The sequence below is a fragment of the Bos javanicus genome, chromosome 1, assembly GCF_032452875.1.
Source record: "Bos javanicus breed banteng chromosome 1, ARS-OSU_banteng_1.0, whole genome shotgun sequence".
NCBI classification, from domain to species: domain Eukaryota; kingdom Metazoa; phylum Chordata; class Mammalia; order Artiodactyla; family Bovidae; genus Bos; species Bos javanicus.
This window is the reverse complement of record NC_083868.1, coordinates 132683611-132710241: the sequence shown is the minus strand read 5'-3', so window position 1 is coordinate 132710241 and position 26631 is coordinate 132683611. Positions and strand designations below refer to the sequence as shown.

Sequence of the window (26631 nt, the reverse complement as noted above, 5' to 3'; positions counted from 1 at the left end):
CACCCTCAGTCTTAGCCTACTTTGTAGTTGTCCACAAAGAAACAGGTTTAAAAAGAGACAGTGAGACAAATATATAATAGTTGTAAGCAAGAGTCACTCTACCACTGAGTAAAGAGCAGTTTGTGATTGTAGCACCAAGATGCTGATGCTAGATGGAGGGCCACGCTTGCTCATTATCAAAGTCAATCACCCATGTACAACAGTTGCCCAGTGCATGACTTATATCTGTGCTTAGCATAATCACACATAATTACAAATCACTACATGTAAAAGACCTCTGGGTTAACCAGTCAAAGTGACTATGTTAAATCTATGAATAAAAACAAAAACACAGCAAAACATCCCCCTGCCCAAGAATATGCTTATATTTTAAGAATGAATTAATAAATTATAGAATATATATAGTAGAGACCATGATCGAAAACATATTTCATAAGGATGTTTAATTACATAAAAAAACTCTCATTAGCGCTATGCTTTGTCAAAAAATTGGATGAGATTTTGCTTTGAAATTAAACTGTAGCTGCATACATATTTTTACTATCATTACAGATTACTGATTAAAATAATCCTCCTCCTAATAAGATGGAAAAAAAAAAACCCTGAAAATGTGGGAGGTATTTTGAAGATAATTTTAGATTACCAGTGTTGGGAAGTTAAGATGAGAACACAGAATTTTAAAAGGGAAAACAATTTGATGAAATAAAGTATCAATTACTTAGGTGAGTCTTTATAAACTTCAAGCACTTCTGCTACCTCCATTTACAAGGAGCTGACTAGCTGATGACTGTCATTTTAGATTTTAGATCAAAGGAATACGTCACAAGGGACATCCTTCTCAGAGATGTGATTCACGATATGTATGTAGGCTGTAAGAATGTTACAGCCCACAGAATTTGCAGTGGCCACTTCTAGCACTATTTTCAGTCACTCTTTTACTAACTATAAAACAACAACAAAACAAAAACAGAAAAGTGGAACTTGTTTCATAGAGAATTAACTCACTTTTTGTGAAGGAATTCTCCAGCTGCCACAGCAACAGGGCGATGTGCTGAGTACACCAAATGGTAAACATTTTCACAGTCTTCATTGGAAAGAGCTTCTTCACTTCCACTGAAAAATTCAGAAAAGTAAAACTGAGCCAAAACAAATGTTTACTGTCAGTTCTACCTTCATCAAAATTTTGTATGGTTCTTTATAAAAGCTCAAGGTATTCTGATTTTATTTTTCCACTCTTTTTAGTTGAGTTTGAAAATAATATTTTTCCTTAACTATAAAGGGCACTTCAATTGTTATATAAAATTCAGAAAATACAGATAAAACAAGAAAATAAAAGGTCCACATTTCTTTCCATACACACCTATAGACAACAACTCTTAATATCTTGGGATATATATTAGCCCAATTTAGCTCAGTTTCTTTAAACGTGCATAAGTTTTTTTGTTAACAGACATTAGTCATATATTCACCTGTTTCATAGTTAAATTGTTACTGTGCTATGTCACTCTTGCCAGAATTGTCTATTTTATAGTTTATCACAATATTTACAATACTAGTCTTCTTTCTATATAAAATGGATTTACCAGTCATAATCATTCCTTTACTAATGTAAATTTGCCATCTTTCTTTTCATGTAGTCGTAAAGTTTCAACCTTTTATTGGTTTGCTGGAATGTATATTTAAGTATTTTTTTCCCAAAGAGGGAATATCTATTTCCTGACTATTAATATGGTTAAAAACATTTGAAAGGATTAAAGATTAATGACTAGATGGGGTACAGAATGTTTAGGCTGTACAGGTTCTTGACGAGATGTAGCAGTATAAACTCATTCCACAGAATTCAATTCTGGAGATGCCTCAGAGACTAGAAGGAGACTAGTCAAATGAATATAAATTAGAATGATCTTTGCAGCAAAATAATGTGGTTGCATCATAATATAAGGAAGAAACTTTAGTTTTGAATGAAAAAGAGCTGGATTTCAAGGAAGGGAGACAGATTAGAAGCAGTTTAATTTTAAAGTTCACACTTTTCCCCTCTCAACAAGGCATAAGTTTTAATCACTTAATTGTATGTATATAAATCAGCTCAATGAACTAATACCCTCAGGATGAAGTTAAACTCCTAGGAAAAGAAAAAATTAAGATTTCTCAGTAATCCAAGCTCATAAGGGAAAGGAAATAATCTACACCAAAAGAAGAATAAACAGATGGAGAAAAAAAGAATTTAAAGATAGTACAACAGGATGTTAAGGTGACTTTAACTTGTTATTTTGAGGAAGTTTTGGTAGACATCTCACAAGCCAAGAAAAATAAGGCCAGATTATTTCATGCAGTGCTATAAGAGACTGGAGAGTTAGTTTGTGAACCTCACCATAAAAGTAGAAATCAGGAGACAGAGCAATATAATGAGTAGAAATTCATAGTTCCTCCAAGTTTCCTTTAGGCCAGACATGAAATAATTAAAGACAGCCAGCCTGGATAGTTTTAAAAGACATCCTGCCCAACAAGGCCATATACAGGGCAAGCGATTCAAAGAGAGGAAACCGAAAGCCAGGTGCTGAATCACAAAGTAAACAGCCAGAGGAAGCATCATCCACTGTGGGGAACCACTGTCATAAACACCCAAAGAGGGAATAAGACAGGAGGGAAAAGGGCAGGACACAAACGTGAAATAATGACGATGGGGAGCACCTGCTGGCATGCTGGACAGGCTGGAGCCAGCTGAAACCAAGGTGGCTTTGAGAATAGTACAGTTACTGACCTTTTGCTCATAATACCTTCACTGAAATACTAAAAAGCACTCCTTTCACACCATGTCAGTTCTGAAAAGAACCATAAAAGGCCAAAAAGAGTGGGCAGTGGCCCAATTTTGGGGAAATACCCACCCTTCCCCAGAATAGCAAGAATATTTCTCCTACTCATTAGCCTATGAAATCACTTAACCCAAAAAAAGTACGTCCCCATGCCTCTGGGCCTATTTCACTTTCCCAGAGGACCCTGTGCCCTGGGGTGGCTCTTACCTTCTGAGACAGACTGCATTCTGTCTATGGAATGTGTATCACTAAATAAACTTGCTTTCCCTTTACTGTGGTTCCCTCCTAAATTTTTCCTGTGGGTTGCCAATGACCCTCACTAGGAGGTCCATCCTAAGGACTTCTGTGGGTCTCAGGATGACACCTCCCTCTCCTGCAACAGGGAGAGCTCTCCGAGGAATCCAGAAAAGGACCAAAGTTATCTAATGAATTAGATCATCTGACACAGTTGGAGGGCCATAACTGTACTTTTTATATATGTTCTGACCTTATTTCTTCCAATGAAAACACAGAAAAAAATCTTAAAAATAGACTTTTGAAACTAGCCAAACTACTTTCTAAATTCAAGAGGAAAGTATGATTTTTTTTTTTTAGCCAAACAAGGTATCAGATAGATTGAAAAACACTCTTTAAGGAAGTAAACTAGCTAGAAAATATATTGGAGGAGCCTATGAGAGACTGCTGTAAATAAGGCAGAGCACCAAAGACTTGATGCCTTCGAACTGTGGTGCTGGAGAAGACTCCTGAAAGTCCCTTGGACAATAAGGAGATCAAACCAGTCAATCTTAAGGGAAATCAACCCTGAATACTTGTTGGAAAGACTGACACTGAAGCTGAGCATAGTGAAAGTCGCTCAGTCGTGTCTGACTCTTTGGGACCCCATGGATGATACAGTCCATGGAATTCTCCAGGCCAGAATACTGGAGTGGGTAGCCTTTTCCTTCTCCAGGGAATCTCCCCAACCCAGGGATAGAACACAGGTCTCCACATTGCAGGCAGATTCTTTCCCAGCTGAGCCACAAGGGAAGCCCCAAAATACTGAAGTGAGTAGCCTATCCCTTCTCCAGAGGATCTTGCCAACCCAGGAATCAAACTGGGGTCTCCTGCATTGCAAGCAGATTCTTTAACAACTGAGCTATCAGAGAAGCTGAAGTTGAAGCTCCAGTATTTCAGTCATCTGATGCGAACAGCCGACTCCTTGGAAAAGTCCCTTACGCAGGGCAACACTGAGAGCAGGAGGAGAAGAAGGCGTCAGAGGATGAAATGGCTGGATGGCATCACAGATCCAAAGGACATGAACTTGGCAAACTTCGGGAAATGGTGAGGGACAGGCAGGCCTGGCGTGCTGCACTCCATGGGGTCACAAAGAATAGGACATGACTGGGCGACTAAACAGCAACAACATAGAGAATTACTCTTCCCTGAAGGTAAGGGAAGAAGTATTGAAAATATCAAAGCAGTTAACACTTGCCTGAATGAGCAAGTATTAAAACTAAATTTAAAAAAAGGCAAAAAGAAAAAAAAAAAAGGGTAAAAAAGTAATCCTTAACAACAGATTTTAAACTCTAGACAATTTAAATGAAAAAAGATGAGTGGGTGGAATGAGGTTATTTTTTGTTCAAGGGAAAGACATTGATAAACTTGTAAAATTCAAACTTAGATTATAATCTACTTGTCATAGTAGTCATAATCTTCATAAATGACAAAGAAAGAGATATAACAATAAAGTGAATACTATCAGAAGATGTACAAATTATGAATAGAGAGGTACTGATCTATACAGTGTGTAAGAAAAGATAAGATAGTAGTTGGAAGACTCTAACACATCCTTCTGAAAAAATAGGCGAAAAAAAGTAAAGTTATAGATAATTTGGATGACACTGAATAAATTCAAAGTAATGAATATAAATACATTAACTATATAAGCAACACAGATAAGTATTGTTTTTACATATATTTAGAACATTCAGAAGATTAACCAAAATATGCAGAACACATTCTTAAATAATACAATAAAATAGAAAGAACAGCTTTAAACAATCTGATCTAGGGAGAACAGAAATTACTACTGAATAATCCATGATTAAACTGAAAATCATAACAGTAATCAAAATATTTATCATTAATTGCCTATGAAAATATTCCATGTCCAAATTTTTGGGAGACAAGTAAAGTAGTGAAATTGAAAGTAGTACTTAAAGGTATATTCATTACTTTAAACATGATTATTCAGAAACAATAAACAAATAGCTTAAAGAAGCTAATTCATTGAAAAGAACAGTAGGATGGACAAACCTCTATCATGACTTATCAAGAAGAAGGGGATACAAATAAAATAAATGATGAAAAAGAGAAATAACAGAAAAATAGCAAAGTTTTATGAATAAACATATCATAAACAATAAAGTTGAAAACTGTGATAAAACTGATATATTTTCAAAAGCTTATAAAAAGCCAAAATTAATATAAGAGGAAATAAAGATTAACTTAGACAGATAACAGTTAAAGAAGTAGGAAAGATGATCAAAGACTTCTTCTCAAAAGAAACTTAAAACTGATATGGCTTTAACAAGAGAATTCTCTCAAACTTTTAAGAAGAAAATCTTCATCATAGAAAAGTTATTTCAGAACAGAAAAAGGGTGAGAAATTACTGATGATAATTTACAAAGAGTATACATATAACCCTGATTTCAAAGTTGGATAAAGAAAAGAAAAAAATGTTAAAGTTATATATAACACAACTGTGAAAATCCGAAATAAAACATAAAACTGCATTTAAGCAAATTACAGTGAAAACAAATATGTCACGTTCAAACAGGATTTAGTTTAGAAATGCACATGTGGTTTACCATTAGACAAATACATCAATTTCATTCAGACTCATCTATGTAAAAAAGAAAATCCCAGAAAACTGAGAATACAGAAGAACATTTTTCATATCAAAAACCTATCTCAGTAACTGCAGAAACAAAAAAACTTCAGATGCCTTCCTAGAAAAAGAACAAAAAAATCCACTATCAGGGATACTTAAAGTGCTCAATATCCGGGCTAATGGAATTACACAAGAAAATGAAACAAAAGTTTTAAAATGAGAAGAGGAGAAGACAGAACTAAAATTGTCTTCACATCATAAAATAATCTACATAGTAAATCCAAGAAAATCAAACCATCAGCATGGATAAAAGTTCTACTATGCTGCACATAAAAGACAAACATGAAATTAAGGTTCTCTGTCTTAGCAATAATTCAGTAGAAAATATTTTAAAACTAAATATTTATCACATAACAAAAAAACCATAAAGTATTTAAGAATTAACCCAGTAAACAATGTACACTACTGCTACAAAACAAATTTAAACCTTACACAAGACTTAATGAGATCTGAATAAAGGAATATATCATTTTCATATATAAATTATATATATAATTATAAAAAATTCCATTCTCTCCTAAATTTATCATAAAATTAAATGCAGTTCTTTTTTTCTTTGGCCACACCACTATAAGATCTTAGTTTCCCAGCTAGGGATAGAAGCCTTGTCCGTGTAGTGAAAGTGCAAAGTCTTAACCACTGGACTGCCAGGGAAGTTCCTAAATGCAGTTCTAATATTTAAACTCCCAACCAAAGTTTCTGAGGAATTAGACAAAAGCACCTTAAAAATTCATAAAGAAAAAAGTAGCTAAGTGCATTTTAAAAAGAAAGGCAAAGAAGGTACTGATCAGTAAGAGGCCATAAGCACACAACATCTACTAGAATATAAAGCCACAATAATAAAGAATATGGTAGTACAGCAAAAAGAGGCAAAATGAGACCAAAACAACAATAGACCCTGGCATACATGATATTTGGTGTATGACAGATATAGCATCATAAAATAGGGAGTAGAGGATTTGTAATGACGTTGTCAGGTCTTGCATTCTCTCATACAGATTCTTCCTGGTTTTTAGTTAGTTCTATATATGAAACTATTCCTATTTTAAAATCTATAGCATATTAATGACATAATTTAATCACCTTGTTTCCTTCTTTTACTTCTGTACCATTCTAAAGAAGTCTATTTGAAAAACCTAACCCTTTTAAGTCTTTTCTTTCTCATTTCTCTGTCTCTCTCTTTAAATAGAAGAACCCACCTGCCAATGCAGGAAATGTGGGTTCAATCCCTGGGTTGGGAAGATCCCTTGGAGAAGGAAATGGCAACCCACTCCAATAATCTTGCCTGGGAAATCCCATGGACAGAGGAGCATGGTGGGCTACAGTCCAACGAGTTCCGAAAGAGTTGGACATGACTTAGAGATTAAACAATAACAATGTTACTTCATGGATACTTTTTCTGGATTGCATAAAAGAACTTGTACATAGAGGAAATAGAAAATATTCAAAATAAAAAACAAACAGAAAACATTTTGTTTCAAACCTACCCTTAAAATAAGAAAGCAAAATCAAAAGTGGTAAGAATACACATTAGGATTATATATGTGAAGGGCACTAATAATGCTGGGAAACAACATTAATATTTTAACAGATTAAATTAAAATATTATACTTACTGAAGTATTAGTGTAACCAATCGAATAGCTTCAACAGCAACATCATATTCCTTATCAAGTGTCATTGATACAATGCGATCCTGAAGAAAAGTCATAAGTCAAACCAACCATGAACAGAAAAGAAGCTGAGACAGATGTGAGGTAATGTTTTGTGGGGAGATGATGGAAGAGTAATGATAGATTAGTCTAATGATGATTAGATTAGATGGAAAGTTTTCCTTTTCAAATGTTATCATCATGGTTCTATGCACACACAGGAGGTGTTGTAAATGTTTATAATTTTCATCAACTAGCATTCTCTAACAAAGAGACAAACCTTACCTTGCAAAATCATTAAGTATAAAAAGATGTCCAGGAAAAAAATCTTATTTTAAGCAGGAGAGCTTTCCATTGAAGGTAATAAATAAGACCTCATGTTGGTAATATCTTTTCTAAAGCAGAGATTCATCTATTTAATACAGGGCTATTTAAAGAATATGTATTAAGAATATGAGCTACACTTGCTATGGTAATGCCATTTGCTAAGCTAGCTATAACAAGCATTTTTAAAGTGAAAAAGAAAAGAAGTTAACATTCTTACCTTGAATCGGTTAGTGAAGAGCTCCAACTTGGGGAATAATTCTCTATTGGTATACAGACTTTGTAGAGCTTTCAAACACTTCAGTCTGACTTCTCCTTGCTTCAGAAATACAAATAAAACCAAAACACAAACAGTCAATTCAATGTTACAAAAGTTAGATTTTCAAGTCTATATGAAAACTAAAGTGATTTTCAGCTTAACCATTCAATTTATTTCATACTGTAATTTGACATAAAACAGAACAAGTAACTATATTGTACTTACATTTAACTAAAAATGCACTAAAACCCCTTAGTTAGTTGAGAATAAGTCTATATCTTTTTCAAATGTGTATCAATTCTGGTTCAACATGAAATATTTCCTACAATCATACCTGTGGCACTGTGAGATAATTTTTAGCCTATGATTTTAACTAAAGAAGGGTATGCTAATTTCTCCTTACTTCAAAAAAAATCTAACTTCATAACAAAGTATTATCACTCATTTATTTAGCAAATATTTACTAAAAGTCTTTTATATTCCAGAAAGAGCAGTTAGGAAAACATGATAAAGGGAAGAATGTTTAAAACAAAGGCAAAATGATAGTCATGTGTCCTGGGGTTGCTCTTTACTAGGGCAATATAATAAAATCATTAACTTGGAGTAGATGTTGGTAATCAAAATGCATTCAGGATCACATGGAAACTTAGCCAATCCAAATGATTCAAAAGGAAACAAAATTTCTATGTTCAAAAAGCAACATGTTCCACAGTGGGCATCCAAATTTTGGAATCAGACAAAGCTAGATTTCCAATCTGTATATTATTAGAGAGATGATAAGTACACTAAAACCATCCCCAAGAAAAAGAAATGCAAAAAGGCAAAATGATTGTCTGAGGAGGGCTTACAAACAGCTGATAAAAGAAAAAGGAAAGGTAAAGGAAAAATGGAAAGATATATCTGTCTGAAGGCAGAATTCCAAAGAACAGCAAGGGGAGATAAGAAAGTCTTCCTCAGTGATCAGTGCAAAGAAATAGAGGAAAACAATAGAATGGGAAAGACCAGAGATGTCTCCAAGAAAATAAGAAATACCAAGGAACATTTCATGCAAAGATGGAACGGTAAAGGACAGAAACGGTATGGACCTAACAGGAAGCAGAAGATATTAAGATGTGGCAGAATACACAGAAGAACTATACAAAAAAGATCTTTATGACTCAGATAACCATGATGGTGTGATCATTAAACTAAGAGTCAGACGTCCTGGAGTGTGAAGTCAAGTGGGCCTTATGAAGCAACACTATGAACAAAGCTAGTGGAGGTGACAAAATTTCAGGTAAGCTATTTCAAATCCTGAAAGATGATGCTGTTAAAGTGTTGCACTCAATATGCCAGCAAATTTGGAAACTCAGCAGCAGACACAGGACTGGAAAAGGTCAGTTTTCATTCCAGTCCCAAAGAAAGGCAATATCAAGAATGTTCAAACTACCACACAATTGCACTCATCTCACACGCCAGCAAAGTAATGCTCAAAATTCTCCAAGCCAGGCTTCAACAGTACGTGAAACAAGAACTTCCAAATGTTCAAGCTGGATTTAGAAAAGGCAGAGGAACCAGAGATCAAATTGCCAACACTTGTTGCATCATAGAAAAAGCAAGAGAATTCCAGAAAAACATCTACTTCTGCTTCATTGACTACGCTAAAGCCTTTGACTGTGTGAATCACAACAAACTAGAAAATTCTTAGAGATGGGAATACCAGACAACCTTACCTGCCTGTTCAGAAATCTATATGCAGGTCAAGAAGCAACAGTTAGAATGGGCATGGAACAACAGACCGGTTCCAAATTGGGAAAAGAGCACATTAAGGCTGTATACTGTCACCTTGCTTATGTAACTTATATGCAGAGTATATCATGAGAAATGCTGGGCTGGATGAAGCACAAGCTGGAATCAAGACTGCTGAGAGAAATATCAATAACCACAGATATGCAGATGACACCACATTTATGGCAGAAAGTGAAGAAGAACTAAAGAGTCTTTTGATGAAAGTGAAAGAGGAGAGTGAAAAAGTTGACTTAAAACTCAACATTCAAAAAACTAAGATGTTGGCATCTGGTCCCATCACTTCATGGCAAATAGATGGGGAAACAATGGAAACAGTGACAGACTTCATTTTCTTGGGCTCCAAAATTACTGCAGATGTTGACTGCATCCATCAAATTAAAAGACACCTTCTCCTTGGAAGAAAAGCCGTGACTAACCTAGACAGCATATTAAAAAGCAGAGACATTACTTTGTCGACAAAGGTTCATCTACTCAAAGCTATTGTTTTTCCAGTAGTCATGTATGGATGTGAGAGCTGGACCATAAAGAAAACGGAGCACCAAAGAACTGATGCTTTTGAACTGTGGTGTTGAAGCAGACTCTTAATAGAGTCACTTGGACTGCAATAGATCAGACCAGTCAATCCTGAAGGAAATCAGTCCTGAACACTCACTGGAAGGACTGAAGCTGAGGCTGAAGCTCCAATATTTGGGCCACCTGATGTGAAGAACTGACTCACTGGAAAAGATCCTGATGCTGGGAAAGACTGAAGGCAGGAGAAGGGGACGACAGAGGATTAGACGGTGGGATGGCATCATCAGCTCGATGGACATGAGTTTGAACAGGCTCTGAGAGTTGGTGATGATGGACAGGGAGGCCTGGGGTGCTGCAGCCCATGGGGTTGCAAAGGATTGGATGCGAGTGAGAGACTGAATTGAAGTACACTATTCATTCTGATACTAGTTTTCTTACTTATAAAATACGATTCTGACTTTTAAAATTTGAGTGCAGAGGTATGTTGGTAAAAGTTTTAACAACAAGCTCTGGGAATGGAGCCCTGAACTGTTCCATTTACAGATTTTTGTGATGTGATTACTCCCTCCACAGCCAATTTCAAGATACCAATTCTGAACTGATATAAATGAATGGATGTGCATTGAATGCTGATTCAAGGTAGCTCAAGCCCCCTCCTGTGAGATATGCTTGTTGGTAAAGTCTCTAGCACAGAGAAGGTATCTGTGGTAGTTGCTGTTGATGACCTGCCCAGAAGTCCAAATCCTAATATACACGGCTAATCTTCCCACTTCCTTCTCTATTGACAGCTAATGGAGCTTATCTGCATCTCTCTGTGGAGAATTGACCATGGCTGGAAAGAACCACCTAGTACAGAGATTCCTATGCTCTACTTTGCCTTTGCCTCCTTCAGGATGAAGCTCATAGCCATGGGGGAATGAAATAGGAGGGTAAAAGAGCCCAATCTCCTCGTCTCAGGACAGGATAATCTCTGAGGTGCAATTTATTCATCAAAGTTCCTTCTGAGGTTATGCTCAGACAAAACTCCTGAAACCACATTTCTGTCAGTGTCTCCTACTTTATCCTATATTCCTCATTTACTTACAGGTTTCTCCTGAGAATATAAACTTCAATGTATTTCTAGCACAAAAATCTCTGACTGAGGCGAGATTCTAGGGAATGTGACCCAAACAGCTGGTAGCAAGAGTGGTCCTAACAAACAGACCTCACTGATGGGATTCTGAAGATGGATCACTTGAATGAAGAGCTACCATGAGGATGTACCCAATTACTGTTTGTAAGTGAAGTCAATGACAGTCTCTGACATAGAAGAGTAGCCATTTGCTAATTCACTTGTACATGAAAGGAGATATGCACTTAGCTTGTACAACATGACAAGCATTTGAGGGATTACGTTATAAACAGTAACTATAAGGACTACGGAATTGGGTGGCTGTCACTGAGACTGCTGAAGAGAGAAAATGACAGGCTGATTAATCACCAGTTTAAATTAACAAATGGCAACATTTAAGAGACTTTCATCTCCTGCAGATCAAGAGTTCATTATATTGAAGACTAGACTGAGAACTCAATTTTAGGGGTGGCAGAATTTATGAGACATTGCATCTCAGGCAAGTCTATGCCAAAATCACAGCCAAATAGGAAAGAAGTGGGAGTTCAAAGGCTAGCTGGCAGATGTAGATAGAACAATGAACTTGAAGTTTTCCATAAACATGTGGGCCTGCAAATAAGTCTCAAGTTCCCCTGTTAGAAGAGAGCATGCTTCTTCCACCTAACTATCCCCTTGAATATATGGAAACCTCAAGTGAAGCAACTACCTTAAGGACAATGCTAGTAGCTTTCCTCATGATCTATACCAACCTTCCCTTATGGCCACAAGCTAAGGTCAAATTTCAGTATGGCCCAAGTGGGGAAGTAGCAGGTCTGCTAAAGGAAGAGGAAGATTATATTGCTGTAAGTGCTACAGGAATGGGTCAATTTGAACAAGAACTGAGAGTGGTTGCTAAGGGTACTGGACTAGGGAATGGGAATATCAAACAAGATAAGAGAGAGTTTTTGGATATGGGGCATTCTTTCTTGCCTCAGGATTTAAGGCCCATGCAAATAGACTAACATTGCTGGATGACCTCTGGAAAAAGCAGTGGTGCATATTAAAGAAATAAGAGATCCAAGAATCATTGTGGCAGACTGTGAAGAAAGGCAATTAAAACACAGTGAAGTAAGCAATATAAAGGATCTACTGTATAAACTCAGAAGACCTACTGGTTTGGTATGTTCCTCAGGAGGGCCTGGACAATACTGTTTATCAAGGCAATAAAGAAAAGACTGGGGGCCCAGGCATTACTGAGAAACTACAAAATGGCTGTGTTCTGGAGGCTAGAGCTGGCAACAGAAGAGACTCAAACAGAATTCAGTTTCCATTCCAATAACAAAAATGATGAAGAGATTACAGAATAGCAGAAACAAGGTAGCATCACTGAATTAGTAGATGCAAGGTGGACATGATAACTGTAGTGGGCAGAGCAATGTTGAACAGCAGCCCATGGGATATGGATATGGCTCATAAGATATGGTTTTCCTGGAGGCATGATATATGAAAACCCAACAAAAGTATCACGTAATATGTATCCATGATCACAATAGATCAACAGATAAGCAAAAGATTAAAGACAGCTGACCCAAAGAAAAATTATAACTCCAGATTTAAGATAGCATGTAAGAAGTTTCTTTACCTCTAAATTTCAAAATAAGGCCAAAATAGATGAAATTACTTTCACCCAATCAAGTTCACACAGAAAATTATACATAGAACAAAGACATTAATCAAGTTTTATCTACACCTTGTTTGGTGATGCTTCCCAATCAAGTACCTCTCATACCAAATCTTTGTTCTTTACCTGTAACATGGCCTGCTTTCATTACAGGAACTTAACTAAATAACTTTAACAATGACTTAAATGAAAAAGCCACTTGAAATTTTGGTAATTTTTCTCTTTTGGGACTCCATTATACTCTGATTGTTATTAAAATGCATACAATAATATGAACACCCCAATGGGAATACTGCGAAAGAGTTCATATTCGGTTCAGTTCAGTCACACAGTCATGTCCAACTCTTTGCAACCCCATGGACTGCAGCATGCCAGGCTTCCCTCTCCATAACCAAGTCCCAAAGCTTGCTCAAACTCATGTCCATTGAGTCAGTAATGCCATCCAACCATCTGATCTGTTGTCCCCTTCTCCTCCTGCCTTCAATCTTTCCCAGCATCAGGGTCTTTTCCAATGAGTCAGTTCTTCGCACCAGGTAGCCAAATGTTGGAGCTTCAGCATCAGTCCTTCCAATGAATATTCAGGACCGATTTCTTTTAGGATGGACTGGCTGGATTTCCTTGCAGTCCAAGGGACTCTCAAGAGTCTTCTCCAATGCCATAGTTCAAAAGTGCTCAGCTTTCTTTATAGTCCAACTCTCACATCCGTACATGACTACTGGAAAAACCATAGCTTTGACTAGACGGACCTTTGTTGGCAAAGTAATGTCTCTGCTTTTTAATATGCTGTCTAGGTTGCTCATAGCTTTTCTTCCAAAGAGCAAGTGTCTTTTAATTTCATGGTGGCAGTCACCATCTGCAGTGATTTTGGAGCCCCTCAAAATAAAGTCTCTCACTGTTTTCATTGTTTCCCATCTATTTGCCATGAAGTTGATGGGACTGGATGGCATAATCTTGGTTTTCTGAATGCTAGGTTTTTTTTTTTTTTTGAATGCTAGGTTTTAAGCCAGCTTTTTCACTCTTCTTTTTCACTTTTATCAAGAGGCTCTTTAGTTCTTCACTTCCTGCCATTAGTGTGGTGTCATCTGTGTATCTGAGGTAATTGATATTTCTCCCGGCAACTTGATCCAGCTTGTGCTTCAACCAGTCCAGCATTTCACATGATGTACTGTACATATAAGTTAAATAAGCAGGGTGACACTATACATCCTGATGTACATAGTAGCTCTGTGAAGAATGAAGTTACTCATAGAAGGCCATCCACACATTTTTGGGGATGAGGCCCTTTAGACCATTTCAGGTGCTGATAATCTTATCACTGAGTGGTTCCTATCACTGAGTATATAATAGGCATTAACATTTTGGCTGTATATAGCACTGACCACCACCACTGCCTCATAGGGTATGTACGACAAGGACAAATTCAAGAACAATGGGACAGGTGCGCTCCTAACCAACTCCAGAGTTGTCCAAATCACGGTACACTGTTCAACAAAAACACTAAATCTATGGTGGGGAAAAGGACATCATTCTGCTAATTCAAGATAATACAAGCAGTCCAATCTGGCCCATAAGGAAGGCCTCCAGAGACTAGACGTTGACAGATTACCAAAGGATAAAAGTTGCAGTTTGAGCTTTTGCCCCAGCAGCTTCTGATATTATCACCATCGCTGAGACAGTGCAACCCATATGTGAAACAACCAAGCTGTGACTGAGCTGGCTAAGGCTTTTTACTTGATCCCTTTGCAGAATGAGGTCATGACCAATTTTTGTTCACACTGAACAGCCTCCAGTGTATTTCTACTGCACTCCTGCAGGGATACCTAAATCATTCTGCAATATGCTACCAGAGGGCAGGGCTTGATTCTCAATAAGCCCAAGTGCCCACAGAAATTTTAGTCATCCTTTAATTAATGAGATGGCTACAGTGCTGCTAATGACATGGAGGCTACAGTGCTGTACTGGGCCACTGACACTGAATGATTAGTGCCAATTTGACTATAAATCCAGATAAAGTCCAGGCCCTAGGCACAGCAGGTGCAATTTCTAAGGCTCAGGGTTCAAAAATGACATTATGGCATGGTTTACTGACAGCTCTATGAAACAAAGGCAGGTAAGTCCTGCTAGGTTGTAGCCATCATCTGGACCAGTGGACGGCTATCTTTTGACTATCAGGTGTGTCAGCATTTCAATAGGCCAAGCTCTGCACTATGATAATAGCAGTGCAGGTCACCCCTACTACCATTCCTTGTAACATTTTTCACCAACAAGCAGGTTGTTGCCAATGATCTAGCCATCTGGTCAGGCAAATGGCAACTAAAAGACTGGATCCCCCATATGGGAAAAAGAACTATGGCAGCAGCTTGCTCCCTGGGAAGAAAACAACATATGTCACTTATGTAGATACTCACAGCAAAAGATCTTCTCTTTATATTTATTGAAGGATAATGGATTATACAATATTATATTAGTTACAGGTATACAACATACTGAGTCAATATTTTATAGATTTATCCTCCATTTAAAGTTATAAAATATTGGCTATATTTCCTGCTTTGTACAGTATAGCCTTGTAGTTTGTGCCTCTTAATTTCCTACTCCTTCCTGGCCCTCTTCACTTCCCTCTCCCCACAGGTAAACACTAGTTTGTTCTCTATATCTGTAAGTTGGCTTGTTTTATAATATTCATTCATTTTTAGGTATGTATTAACATGCAGTATTTGTCTTTCTCTGACTTTTCACTAAGTATAGTACTCTCCAGATACATCCATGTTGTTGCAAATGGCAAAATTTCGTATTATTATACGGCTGAGTAATATTCCATTGTATGTGTGTATATATGTATATATAACACCTCTTCTTTATCCATTCATCTGTTGATGAACACAGGTTTCTTCCATATCTTGGTGATTGTAGATGATGCCATTATGAACACAGGAGTGTACATATCTTTTCAAATTAATGTTTTCGTTTTCTTTGGACATAAACCTAGGAGTAGAACTGCTATATCACATATATTTTCAGTTTTTTTAGAAACTGTCATGCTGGTTTTCACAGGGGGCATCTCCAATCCATTCCCATGAACACTATAGACAGGTTTCATTTTCTCAACATCCTTGACAACGTTTGTTACTGATGACAGCTATTTTGACAGGTATGAGGTGATATGTCATTGTGGTTTTGATTTGCATTCCTACGGTGATTAGCAATGTTGAGCATCTTTTTATGTGCTTGTTTGCCATCTGTATGTCTTTGGAAAAATGACTATTCAGATCTTCTGTCCATTTAAAAATCAGGTTGCTCGGTTTTTTGATATTGAGTTGTATGAGCTGTTTTTAACCCCTAATCCATCATATCATTTGCAAATATTTCCTCCCATTCAGTAGGTTGTCTCTTCATTTTGTTGATGGTTTCCCCTTTCAGTAGGTTGTCTTTTCATTTTGTAGATGGTTTCCTTTGGTAAAAGCTTTGCAAAACTTTTGAATTAGTTAGGTTCTATTTGATTATTTTTACATTTGTTTCTTTGGTCTTAGATTGAGCCAAAAAAATATTGTTATAATTTATGTCAAAGAGTATCCTGCCTGTTTTCTTCTAGAAGTTTGTACTTTTGGATTACATTTAGGTCTTTAATCTATTTTGAATTTATTTTTGTCTATGGTGTGGAAAAGTGCTCTAATTTCATTTATGTATAGCTGTCCCCACACCACTTATTTTAGAGACTGTATCTTCTCCATTGTATAGTCTTGCCTACTTTGTTGTAGATTAATTGACTTTATTTTTGGGCTCTCTATTCTGTTCTATTTATCTGTGTGTGTGTTTTAGTGCCAGTACCATACTTTGATTATTGTAGTACTGTAGTGTAGTCTGAAGACAGGGAGCATGGTATCTCCAGCTTTGTTCTTTTTTGTAAAGGCTGCTTTGATTATTCAGGGTATTTTGTAATTCCATATACATTTTAGGATGATTTGTTCTACTTATGTGATAAATGACATAAGTATTTTGATACAGACTGCAATCTGTAGATTCTTTTCAGTAGTTTAACCATCTTAACACTTCTCTTTCAGTCTGAGAACAAGGAGTATCTTTCCATTTTTTCTATCATTTATGATCTTCAACAATATTTTATAATTTTCAGAGTACAGGTCTTAGCTGGAGTAACAGGCAAGTTTGGCCTTGGAGAACAAAATGAAGCAGGGCAAAGGCTAACAGAATTCTGCCAAGAGAATGCACTGGTCATAGCAAATACCCTTTTTCAACAACACAAGAGACGACTTTACACATGGACATAACCAAATGGCCAATACTGAAATCAAACTGGTTACATTTTTTGCACCTGAAGATGGAGAAGCTGTATACAGTCAGCAAAAACAAGACCTGGAGCTGACTGTGGCCTAGATCAACTTCTCATAGCAAAATTTAGGCTTAAACTAAAGAAAGTGGGGGAAACCACTAGGCCGGCCAGGTATGACTTACATCAAAGAGAAAGTGAAAGTCGCTCAGTTGTGTCTGACTCTTTGCGACCCCATGGACTTAGTCCATGGAATTCTACAGGCCAGAATACTGGAGTGGGTAGCCTTTCCCTTCTTCAGGGGATCTTCCCAACCCAGGAATCAAACCCAGGTCTCCCACATTGCAGGCAGATTCTTTACCAGCTGAGCCACAAGGGAACCCCAAGAATACTGGAGTGGGTAGTCCATGCCTTCTCCAGGGGATCTTCCCAACCCATGAATTGAACCGGGGTGTTCTGTATCGCAGGCAGATTCTTTACCAACTGAGCTATGAGGGAAGCCCATGACTTCAATCAAGTCCCTTATGACTATGCACTGGAGGTAACAAATAGATTCAAGGGATTCGAAACTGTAAACAGTGTACCTGAAAAACTATGGATGGAGGTCTGCAATATTGTACAGAAGGCAGTGAACAAAACCATCCCAAAGAAAAAGAAAGGCAAGAAGGCAAAGTGGTTATCTGAGGAGGCCTTACAAATAGCTAAAGAAAAGAAGAGATGTGAAAAGCAAGGGAAAAAGGGAAAGGAATATCCAACTAAATGCACATTTCCACAGAACAGCAAGTAGAGACAAGAAGGCTTTCTTCAATGAATAGCATATAAAACAACAGAAGGAGAAAGACTAGACATCTCTTCAGGAAAATTGTGGCTATCAAGAGAACATTTTGCCCACAGATGGGCACAATAAAAGTCATAAATGGTAGATACCTAGTAGATGATGAAGAAATCAAGAAGATATGGAAAGAATACATTGAAGAACTGTACAAAAAAGATCCAAATAAACCTGATTACTGTGATGGTGTGGTCAGCCACGTACAGCATGACATTCTGAAGACTGAGGTCAAGTGGGCCTTATGAAGCACTGCTGTTAATAAAGCTAGTGGATACAACGGAATTCCAGTGAAACTATTCAAAACCTTAAAGGATGATGCCATCAAGGTGTTGCTTTCAATATGTCAGCAAATATGAAAGACTCAGCAGTGGCTGCAGGACTGGAAAAAGTCAATTCTCATCCCATTTCCCAAGAAGGGTAGTGACTAAAGAATGTACTGACCACTGGACAATTGCAGTCATCTCCCAGGCTAGTAAGGTCATGCTTAATATCTTACATGCTAGGCTTCAGCATTATGAGAACCAAGAACTTCCAGGTGTCCAAGATGGGTTTAGAAAAGGAAGAGGAACCAGAAATCAAATTGCCAACATTTGCTGGATCACAGGGAAAGCTAGAGAATTCCAGAAAAACATCTACCTCTGTTTCATCAACTATGCCAGAGCCATTGACTGTGAGGATCATAATAAACTGTGGAAACCTCCTAAAGAAATGGGAATACCAGACCATCTTACGTGTCTCCAGAGAAACCTGTATGCAGTGAAGAAGCAACATGTAGCAGGCTGTATGGAACAACCGATTGGTTCAAGACTGAGAAAGAAGTATGACAGGGCTGTCTGCTGTCACCCTGTTTGTTTAATGTATACATTGAGAATATCATGAGAAATGCCAGGCTGGATGAGTTACAAGCTGGAATCAAGATAAGTGGGAGAAATATCAACAACCTCAGATATGCAGATGATACCACTCCAATGGCAGAAAGTGAGGAGAGTGAAGAAACACCAGGCTTAAAACTAAATATTAAATGAAGATCATGGCATTTGGCCCCATTACTTCACAGCAAATAAGGAAAAGGTAGAAGCAGTGACAGATTTTCTCTTCTTGGGCTTTAAAATCACTGCAGACGGTGACTGCAGTCATGAAATCAGAAGTCATTTGCTCCTTGGCAGGAAAACTATGACAACCTAGACAGTGCATTGAAAAGCAGAGACATTACTCTGACAAACGTTCATAGTCAAGGCTATGCTCTTCCCAGTGGTCACATATGGTTGTGAGAGCTGGACTGTAAAGAAGAAGGAGAGCCGAAGAATTGCTGCCTTTGAACCATGGAGAAGACTCCTGTGAGTCCCCTGGACAGCAACAAAAACGAACCAGTCAATCTGAAGGGAAATCAACCCTGACTAGTTGTTGGAAGGACTGAGGCTCAAGTTGAAACTCCGGTATTATGGTCATCTGATGTGAACAGCTGACTCCCTAGAAAAGTCACTGATGCTGAGAAAGATTGACAGGAGAAGGAGAAGAAGGCACCAGAGGATGAGATGGCTGGATGGCATCACTATGCTAATGGATATGAACTTGGGCAAACCTTAGGAGGTGGTTCGAGACAGAGGCCTGGCGTGCTGCAGTCCATGGGGTCGCAAAGAGTTGGACACGACTGGGCAAATGAACAACAGCAACAGGTCTTTCATCTTCTTGCTTAAATTTATTCCTAGGTATCATTTTTTTTGATGTAATTACAAAGTATAATTGATTTACAGTGTTTTGTTAGTTTCAGATGTAGAACAAAGTGAATCAGTTATAGATATACATACACCCACTCTTTTTCAGATTTTTCCCCATTATAGGCCATTACAAAGCATTGAGTAGAATTCCTGTACAGATCATTATTAGTTATCTGTTTTATATACAGTAGTGTATATACATCAATCACAATGCTCCAATTTACTCTTCTCCCTTACCCCCTTGTAATCATGTTTGGTTTCTATGCCTGCAATTATTTCTGTTTTGTAGATAAGTTCATTTTTACTCTTCAAAAATTGTTTTAAAAATTTATTAATTGAAGGATAATTACTTTACAATATTGTGATGGTTTCTGCCATACATCAACATGGATCAGTTATATGTATACATGTGTCTCCTCCCTCTTGAACCCCTCTCCTAGGTCCCTCTCCACTCCACCCCTAAAGGTTGTCAGAGTCCTGACTTTGGGTTCCCTGCATTATACAGTAAATTCCCACTGGCTATCTATTTTACATATGGTAATAGATATGTTTCAATGCTACTCTCTCAAATCATCCCACCCTCTCCTTCCCCCATTGTCTAAAGTCTGTCCTTTATGTCTGCATATCCTTCACTGCCCTGCAAATAGGATCAACATTACCATTTTTATAGATTCCATATATATGTATTAATATACAGTATTGGTCTTTCTGACTTATTTCACTCTGTATAATTGGCTACAGGTTCATCCACTTCATTAGCACTGACTCAAACATGTTCCCTTTTCAGAGCTGAACAATATCGTATTGTGTATATGGACTACTTCCTTATCCATTCATCTGTTGATGGACATCTAGGTTGCTTCCATGTCCTAGTTAATGTAAATGTGCTGCAATTAACACAGGTGTACCCCCCTTTTAGATTCCATATATAAATAGTACCACAGGATATTTGTCTTTCTCTGATTTACTTCACCCTGTATGACAATCTCTAGGTCCATCCATGTTGCTGCAAATGGCGTTTTTCCATTCTTTTTTATGGCTTAGTAATATTGCATTGTATACATGTACTACATCTTCTTTATCCATTCCTCTGTTGATGAACACGTAGCCTGCTCCCATGTCCTGCCTACTGTAAACACTGCTGCAATGAACACTGGGGTGCACGTATCTTTTCAAATTGTTTTTTTCTGGATATATGCCCAGGAGTCAGACTGTGGGATTATATGGTATCTCTATATATAGAGATATATAGAGATATCTCTATATACAGATATGCAGACTGCTTTCCACAGTGCATGTACCAGTTTATATTCCCACCAACAGTATATGAGGGCTCCCTTTATTTCACACCTTCTCTCGCATTTACTGTTTGTTGGTTTTTTGATGATAGCTATTCTGACTGGGGCTTCCCTGAGAGCTCAGTTGGTAAAGAATCTGCTTGCAACGCAGGAGACCCCAATTTGATTCCTGGGTTGGGAAGAAACGTTGGAGAAAGGATAGGCTACTCACTCCAGTATTCCTGGGTGTCTCCCGTGGCTCAGCTGGTCAAGAAATTCACTTGCTGTGCGGGAGACCTGGATTCAATCCCTGGGTTGTGAAGATTCCCTAGAGAAGGGAAAGGCTACCCAATCCAGTATTCTGGCCTGGAGAATTCCATGGGGTCCCAAAGAGTCGGACACGACTGAGTGACTTTCACTTTCATTCTGACTGGTGTGAAATGATACCTCACTGTAGTTTTGATTTGCACTTCTCTAATAACTACTAATTTTGAGCATCTTTTCATGTATATTTTAGCCATCTGTATGTCTTCTTCAGAGAAATGTCTATTTAGATAGTGTGCCGTATTTTGACTTTTTTTTTTTTCTTTGAGCTTTATGAGCTGTTTGTATGTTTTGGAGATTTATCCTTTGTCTGTTGCTTTGTTTACAAATATTTTCTTCCATACTGAGAGTTGTCTTGTTTATGTTTCCTTTGCTGTGCAAAAGCTTTTAAAATTAGGATTCATTTGTTTATTTTTATTTATATTACTCTCAAGGAGGTGGATTAAAAAATATCTTGCTGAGTTTTATAGTATCCAGCTTTACATTTAGGTCTTTAATACATTTTATCTTTGTGTATGATGTTAGAGAGTGTTCTAATTTCATTCGTTTACATGTAGTTCTCCAGTTTTCCTGTACTACTTACTGAAGACTTTCCTTCTTCCAGTTTATATTCCTGCCTTCTGTCATAGACTGGGTGCCTATAAGTGCATGGGTTTCTCTCTGGACTTTCTATTCTGTCCATTTAATGCAGTTTTAAATGGGACTGCTTTCATGCCTTTTTTTTCTGATAGTTCATTACTAGTATATAGGAAAGCAACAGATTCTGGTACATTAATCTTGTGTCCTGCAACTTTACTAAATGCATTTCTTAGTTCTAATACTACGTTAGTGGACATTTTAAGGTTTTCCAAATACAATATCATGCTATCTGCAAATAGACAGTCTTACTTTTTCCTTTCCAATTTAGATGCCATTTATTTCTTTTCTCTTCTGATTCTTGTGGCAAGGACTTTCAATACCATGTTAAATGGAACTGGCAAGAGTGGGGCATTCTAGTCTTGTTCCTGATTTTAGCAGCTTTCCACCACTGAGGATGATGTCAGTTGTGGGTTTGTCATGTGTGTGTGTGTGTGCTAAGTCACTTCAGTTGTGTCTGACTTTTTGTGACCGTATGGACTACAGCATGCCAGGCTCCTTTGTCCATGGGATTCTCCAGGCAAGAATACTGGAGTGGGTTGCCAGAATACTGGATCGTCCCAATCCAGGGATCAAACCCGTGTCTCTTACTTCTCTTGCACTGGTAGGCGAGTTCTGTACCACTAGGGCCTCTTAGGTTTGTCATAAATAGGCCTTATTACTTGACATATGCTTTCTTGATATCAACCTTGATGAGAGCTGTTGAATTCTGTCAAATGCTTTTTCTGTGTCTACTGAAATGATGTGGTTATATTCGCCATTTTGTCAATGTGGTGTATCACTGATTCATTTGCAGATATTAAATTATCCTTATATCCATATAATAAATTCTAGTTGATCATGGTGTATGATCCTTTTCCTATATTGCTGAATTAGCTCCATTCATATTTTGTTGAGAATTTCTGCACTTTTATTAATCAGAGATATTAGTCTCTAGTTTTCTTTTTTTGATAGCTCAGTTGGTAAAGAATCTGCCCACAATGAGGGGACCTGGGTTCGATTCCTGGGTTGGGGAGATCCCCTGGAGAAGGGAAAGGCTATCCACTCCAGTGTTCCGGTCTAGAGAATTCCATGGACTGTAAGATCCATGGGGTCGCAAAGAGTTGGACATGACTGAGTCACTTTCACTTTTTGAAGTATCATTGTCTGGTTTTGGTATTGGATAATGGTGGCCTCATGGAATGGATTTGAAAGTGGTTTTCAATTCTTGGGAATAGTTTGAGAAGGATAGGTAGTACCTTTTCTTTCTGTGTTTGGTAGAATGTCTCCGTGTAGCCATTGGATCTTGGACTTAAATTTGCTGGGAGTTTTTTGACTATTAATTCAATTTTACTACTAGTGACTGTTCAGCTTAGATTATTTCTTCCAGAATCAGTCATGAAAGATTGTAAGTTTCTAGAAATTTACCCATTTTTCCCCCTAGGTTTCCAATCTGTTTGCATATAACTTCTCATAGTACTCTCTTTTGAGTTTTTTTTTATGTCTGTGATACCGGTTATAGTTTCTCCTCTTTCATTTCTTATTTTGCTTATTTGAGTTATCTCTCTCTCTCTTTTTAACAAGCCTGGCTAAAGGCTTTTCCATTTTGCTTATGTTTGCAAAGAAATCAGCTCAGATTCACTGATCTTTCCTGTTGCATCTTTTTTTTGGGGGGGGGGCGTGGATGGGGGGCTCTATTTCATATATGTCCTCTCAGATCTTTATTATTTCTTTATTCCTGCTGACTTTGGGCTTTGTTCTAACTCCTTCAATTGGAAGGTTAGGTTGCTTGTTTGAGATTTTTCTTGTAGACCTGTATTGCTACAAACTTCCCTCTGAGAGCTGCTTTTCTATATCCCATGGATTTTGGCAAGTTGTGTTTTTATTTCCATTTGTCTTGAGGTATTTTCTGATTTCCTCTTTAATTTCTTCATTGACTCACTGATTTTTTTTTAACAGTAGCATTTTATTATTATTATTTTTTTTGCAAAGAACTACATGCCTGAGTTTGCAAAGGACCTTTTAAAATACATACAAGGAATTCACGTGCCAATCAAATTTGTGCCCAATAGGTTGCAACAGATGCCTGGGCCCATCTATGGGAAAAGGAGTCCACTTCAGATGCAAAAATGGGCCGGAGCTCAAAGGTGACCTAGAAGTCTAAGGATGTAATACAATCTTGTGATTCTCATTGATATACTTCAATCATCCAGAGAGAAGAACTGGGACACATTAACCGAGGACTTGGACTTGCCTGGGTCTGGCAGATTATTCACATCGAACCCCTGACGACCAGCCATAGGCAAGGATGATGCTTCACTGTCATAAGGCCTGGTCAGGCTATGGTATTACTATTTCAGTCTGGCATGTGGATGCCAAAACTATCATAGCTTCTCTTGAATAAAAATACATCATATTTTTGGATACCCCATGCGACTTGACTCTGTCCAAGGAAAATCTTTCACTGCCCAAGCAAGACAGCAATGGGCACACTCCTATGGACAATGGAGACTAAACACTCCAGTTCAAGGGAACAAGGTTCTGCAAGACATGTTGGGAAACAGTTTGATCGTGGTAGAAGTGAACTAGGCAGTCACAGAATTAGGCTATGCCTGCAAAATAACAATCTCAACATGTCAATCATGATTTTGATTTTTTCTCCTTGGAGTGTACAACTTTGGGGTGGTCTGAGGTTATGGGTACCAATGTATCCCAGATAGGGCTCCTTGACTCTAGTCTTGATGTGATGCTTCCCATGGGCACTTTCCTCCTATGGGATACCATAAAGGTGGGAGATGAAACCAAGCAGTACCAGAGTGTTAGCTAGGATCCTTCTAGTAATGCTGGCACGCTGCTGACCATTCCAAGCAGGTGGGTGATGTTATCATGCATGTGAAGTTTGTGCAGTCCTTCTTAGACTGGCCAATTGAAGCTAAAACCTTTGTGTTTTGCTTCAAGCAAAACAAGTATAATGCAAGAAAGAAGGAGAACTGTACACATAAGCTAAAAGTAAAAACATTACAGTCATATTTCCTAACTGGAAAGGACAGAGAAAGGCAACCTAGAGTCATGAGCATAAATACAAAAAGATTTAGCCCAGAGCACAAGATTACTAAAGGTCTATTTAAATTAGATCTGTTCTGTGTCATTCTCAATGTTAGAAGTAAAATGAATGGGTAGGAATTTGGAAATAAGTTTTGGTGGAGAGAAAGACAAACTGAATTTCTAACAACTCCTTTAGCTAAACTAGAAATTGTTTGTCTTTCTATTGGCCAAAACTTATACTTTAAAACTTACACAAACCAGCAGCATTATAAAAATGTTTGTCTTATTTTTAGGAGGGTAAACTATATAATAGTAATATATTATATAATAGTTATATAGTATTATAGTAACATAATATATTATAGTATATATTATAATATTCTAAATAAAAATAGAATATCAAATTATTCTGTACACCTTAAACCAAAACAATGATAAAGGCAATTATATTGCAATAAAAATGGAAAAATGCAATTGATAATTAAAATGCAATCTTAAAAAAAAGAGAGAAGAAATTTTATCAGCTCATTAGAGTTGGATCTGAACACAGAAGCTATAGCCTATACAATGAGCAGTTTCAACCAGATGATTAAATGGAGAGAAAGGAAATTACTTTGGTCCTCAGAGGAAAAAAAAAATACAAGGTGATGAAAAGGGAATGACAAAAAAGAAAGTTTAGAAATAAATATTTAACACTTATCCCCTTTTCTAAGTAAAGCAACTGGAGAGCACACAAGAAGTTTTTAAAATCATTCTATGGAAAACTCCTTAAATCATTTTATCAACAATATAAAAGAGAAATCTACCTCTTTCTTTATCTTGACAGAAGATTTCTACAAACATAGTTTAGCGATTTATTTGAAAAGGGTGGTTATTTTTTGATAAGTAACATCAAATTGGTATTTTCCCCAGATTTTGTGGACATACATAAGTTCCGCTAAAACTAGTCAATGTTATTGTTACTGAAATTCAATATAATACTCTACTAGGGAGATAAGGAAAGGAGGAAAACTGGTATGGTAGTAGTGGGGAACAAAAATGAAAGACTTTAAACTTATTCCTACTAAGAAGTTGGTCTTTTCGGGTTTAATTGTGTGGATATGCCCGCATAATGGCACAGGGTGAAATCCTGTAATGTCTCACACTGTAGTAAAATTTAACTGGATGCACCTGAGATGAGACTTAGACATGAAGACCCCAAAAACTACATGAAGACTGGAAAACAAAAACGAAATCGAGCATGGGATTTATTAGTGAAGAGAAAAGAATCTGAATTGCTAGGGAAAATAAATATTCAGGAAAAAATTCACTATGTACATACTAACTGGATTTCCCCTCACATGAGATAGGAAATAAGAACCATCTATTTCCATCTAACTTTCTAATCATCAAATAAAAATCAATAATTGTGAAATTGAACAACCCATCTGTGATGCTCTGAAATATCTCTTATAGCAAAAATGGCATTAGTAAATTCCACTGG

General features: G+C 37.3%; 1 protein-coding gene across 3 annotated transcripts in view; it reads right to left on the bottom strand.

The window, feature by feature from the left end:
• The window catches only part of STAG1 (STAG1 cohesin complex component), a 499240-nt gene that overhangs the window by 95997 nt on the left and 376612 nt on the right, over window positions 1-26631 (bottom strand). For all 3 annotated transcript variants that reach the window (XM_061427678.1, XM_061427685.1, XM_061427693.1), the window contains 3 exons: window positions 7942-8040; window positions 7362-7441; window positions 1006-1113 (listed from right to left, as the gene is read on the bottom strand). In XM_061427678.1, the coding sequence (XP_061283662.1) occupies window positions 1006-1113; window positions 7362-7441; window positions 7942-8040 (287 nt within the window). The remainder of the gene's footprint in view (window positions 1-1005; window positions 1114-7361; window positions 7442-7941; window positions 8041-26631) is intronic.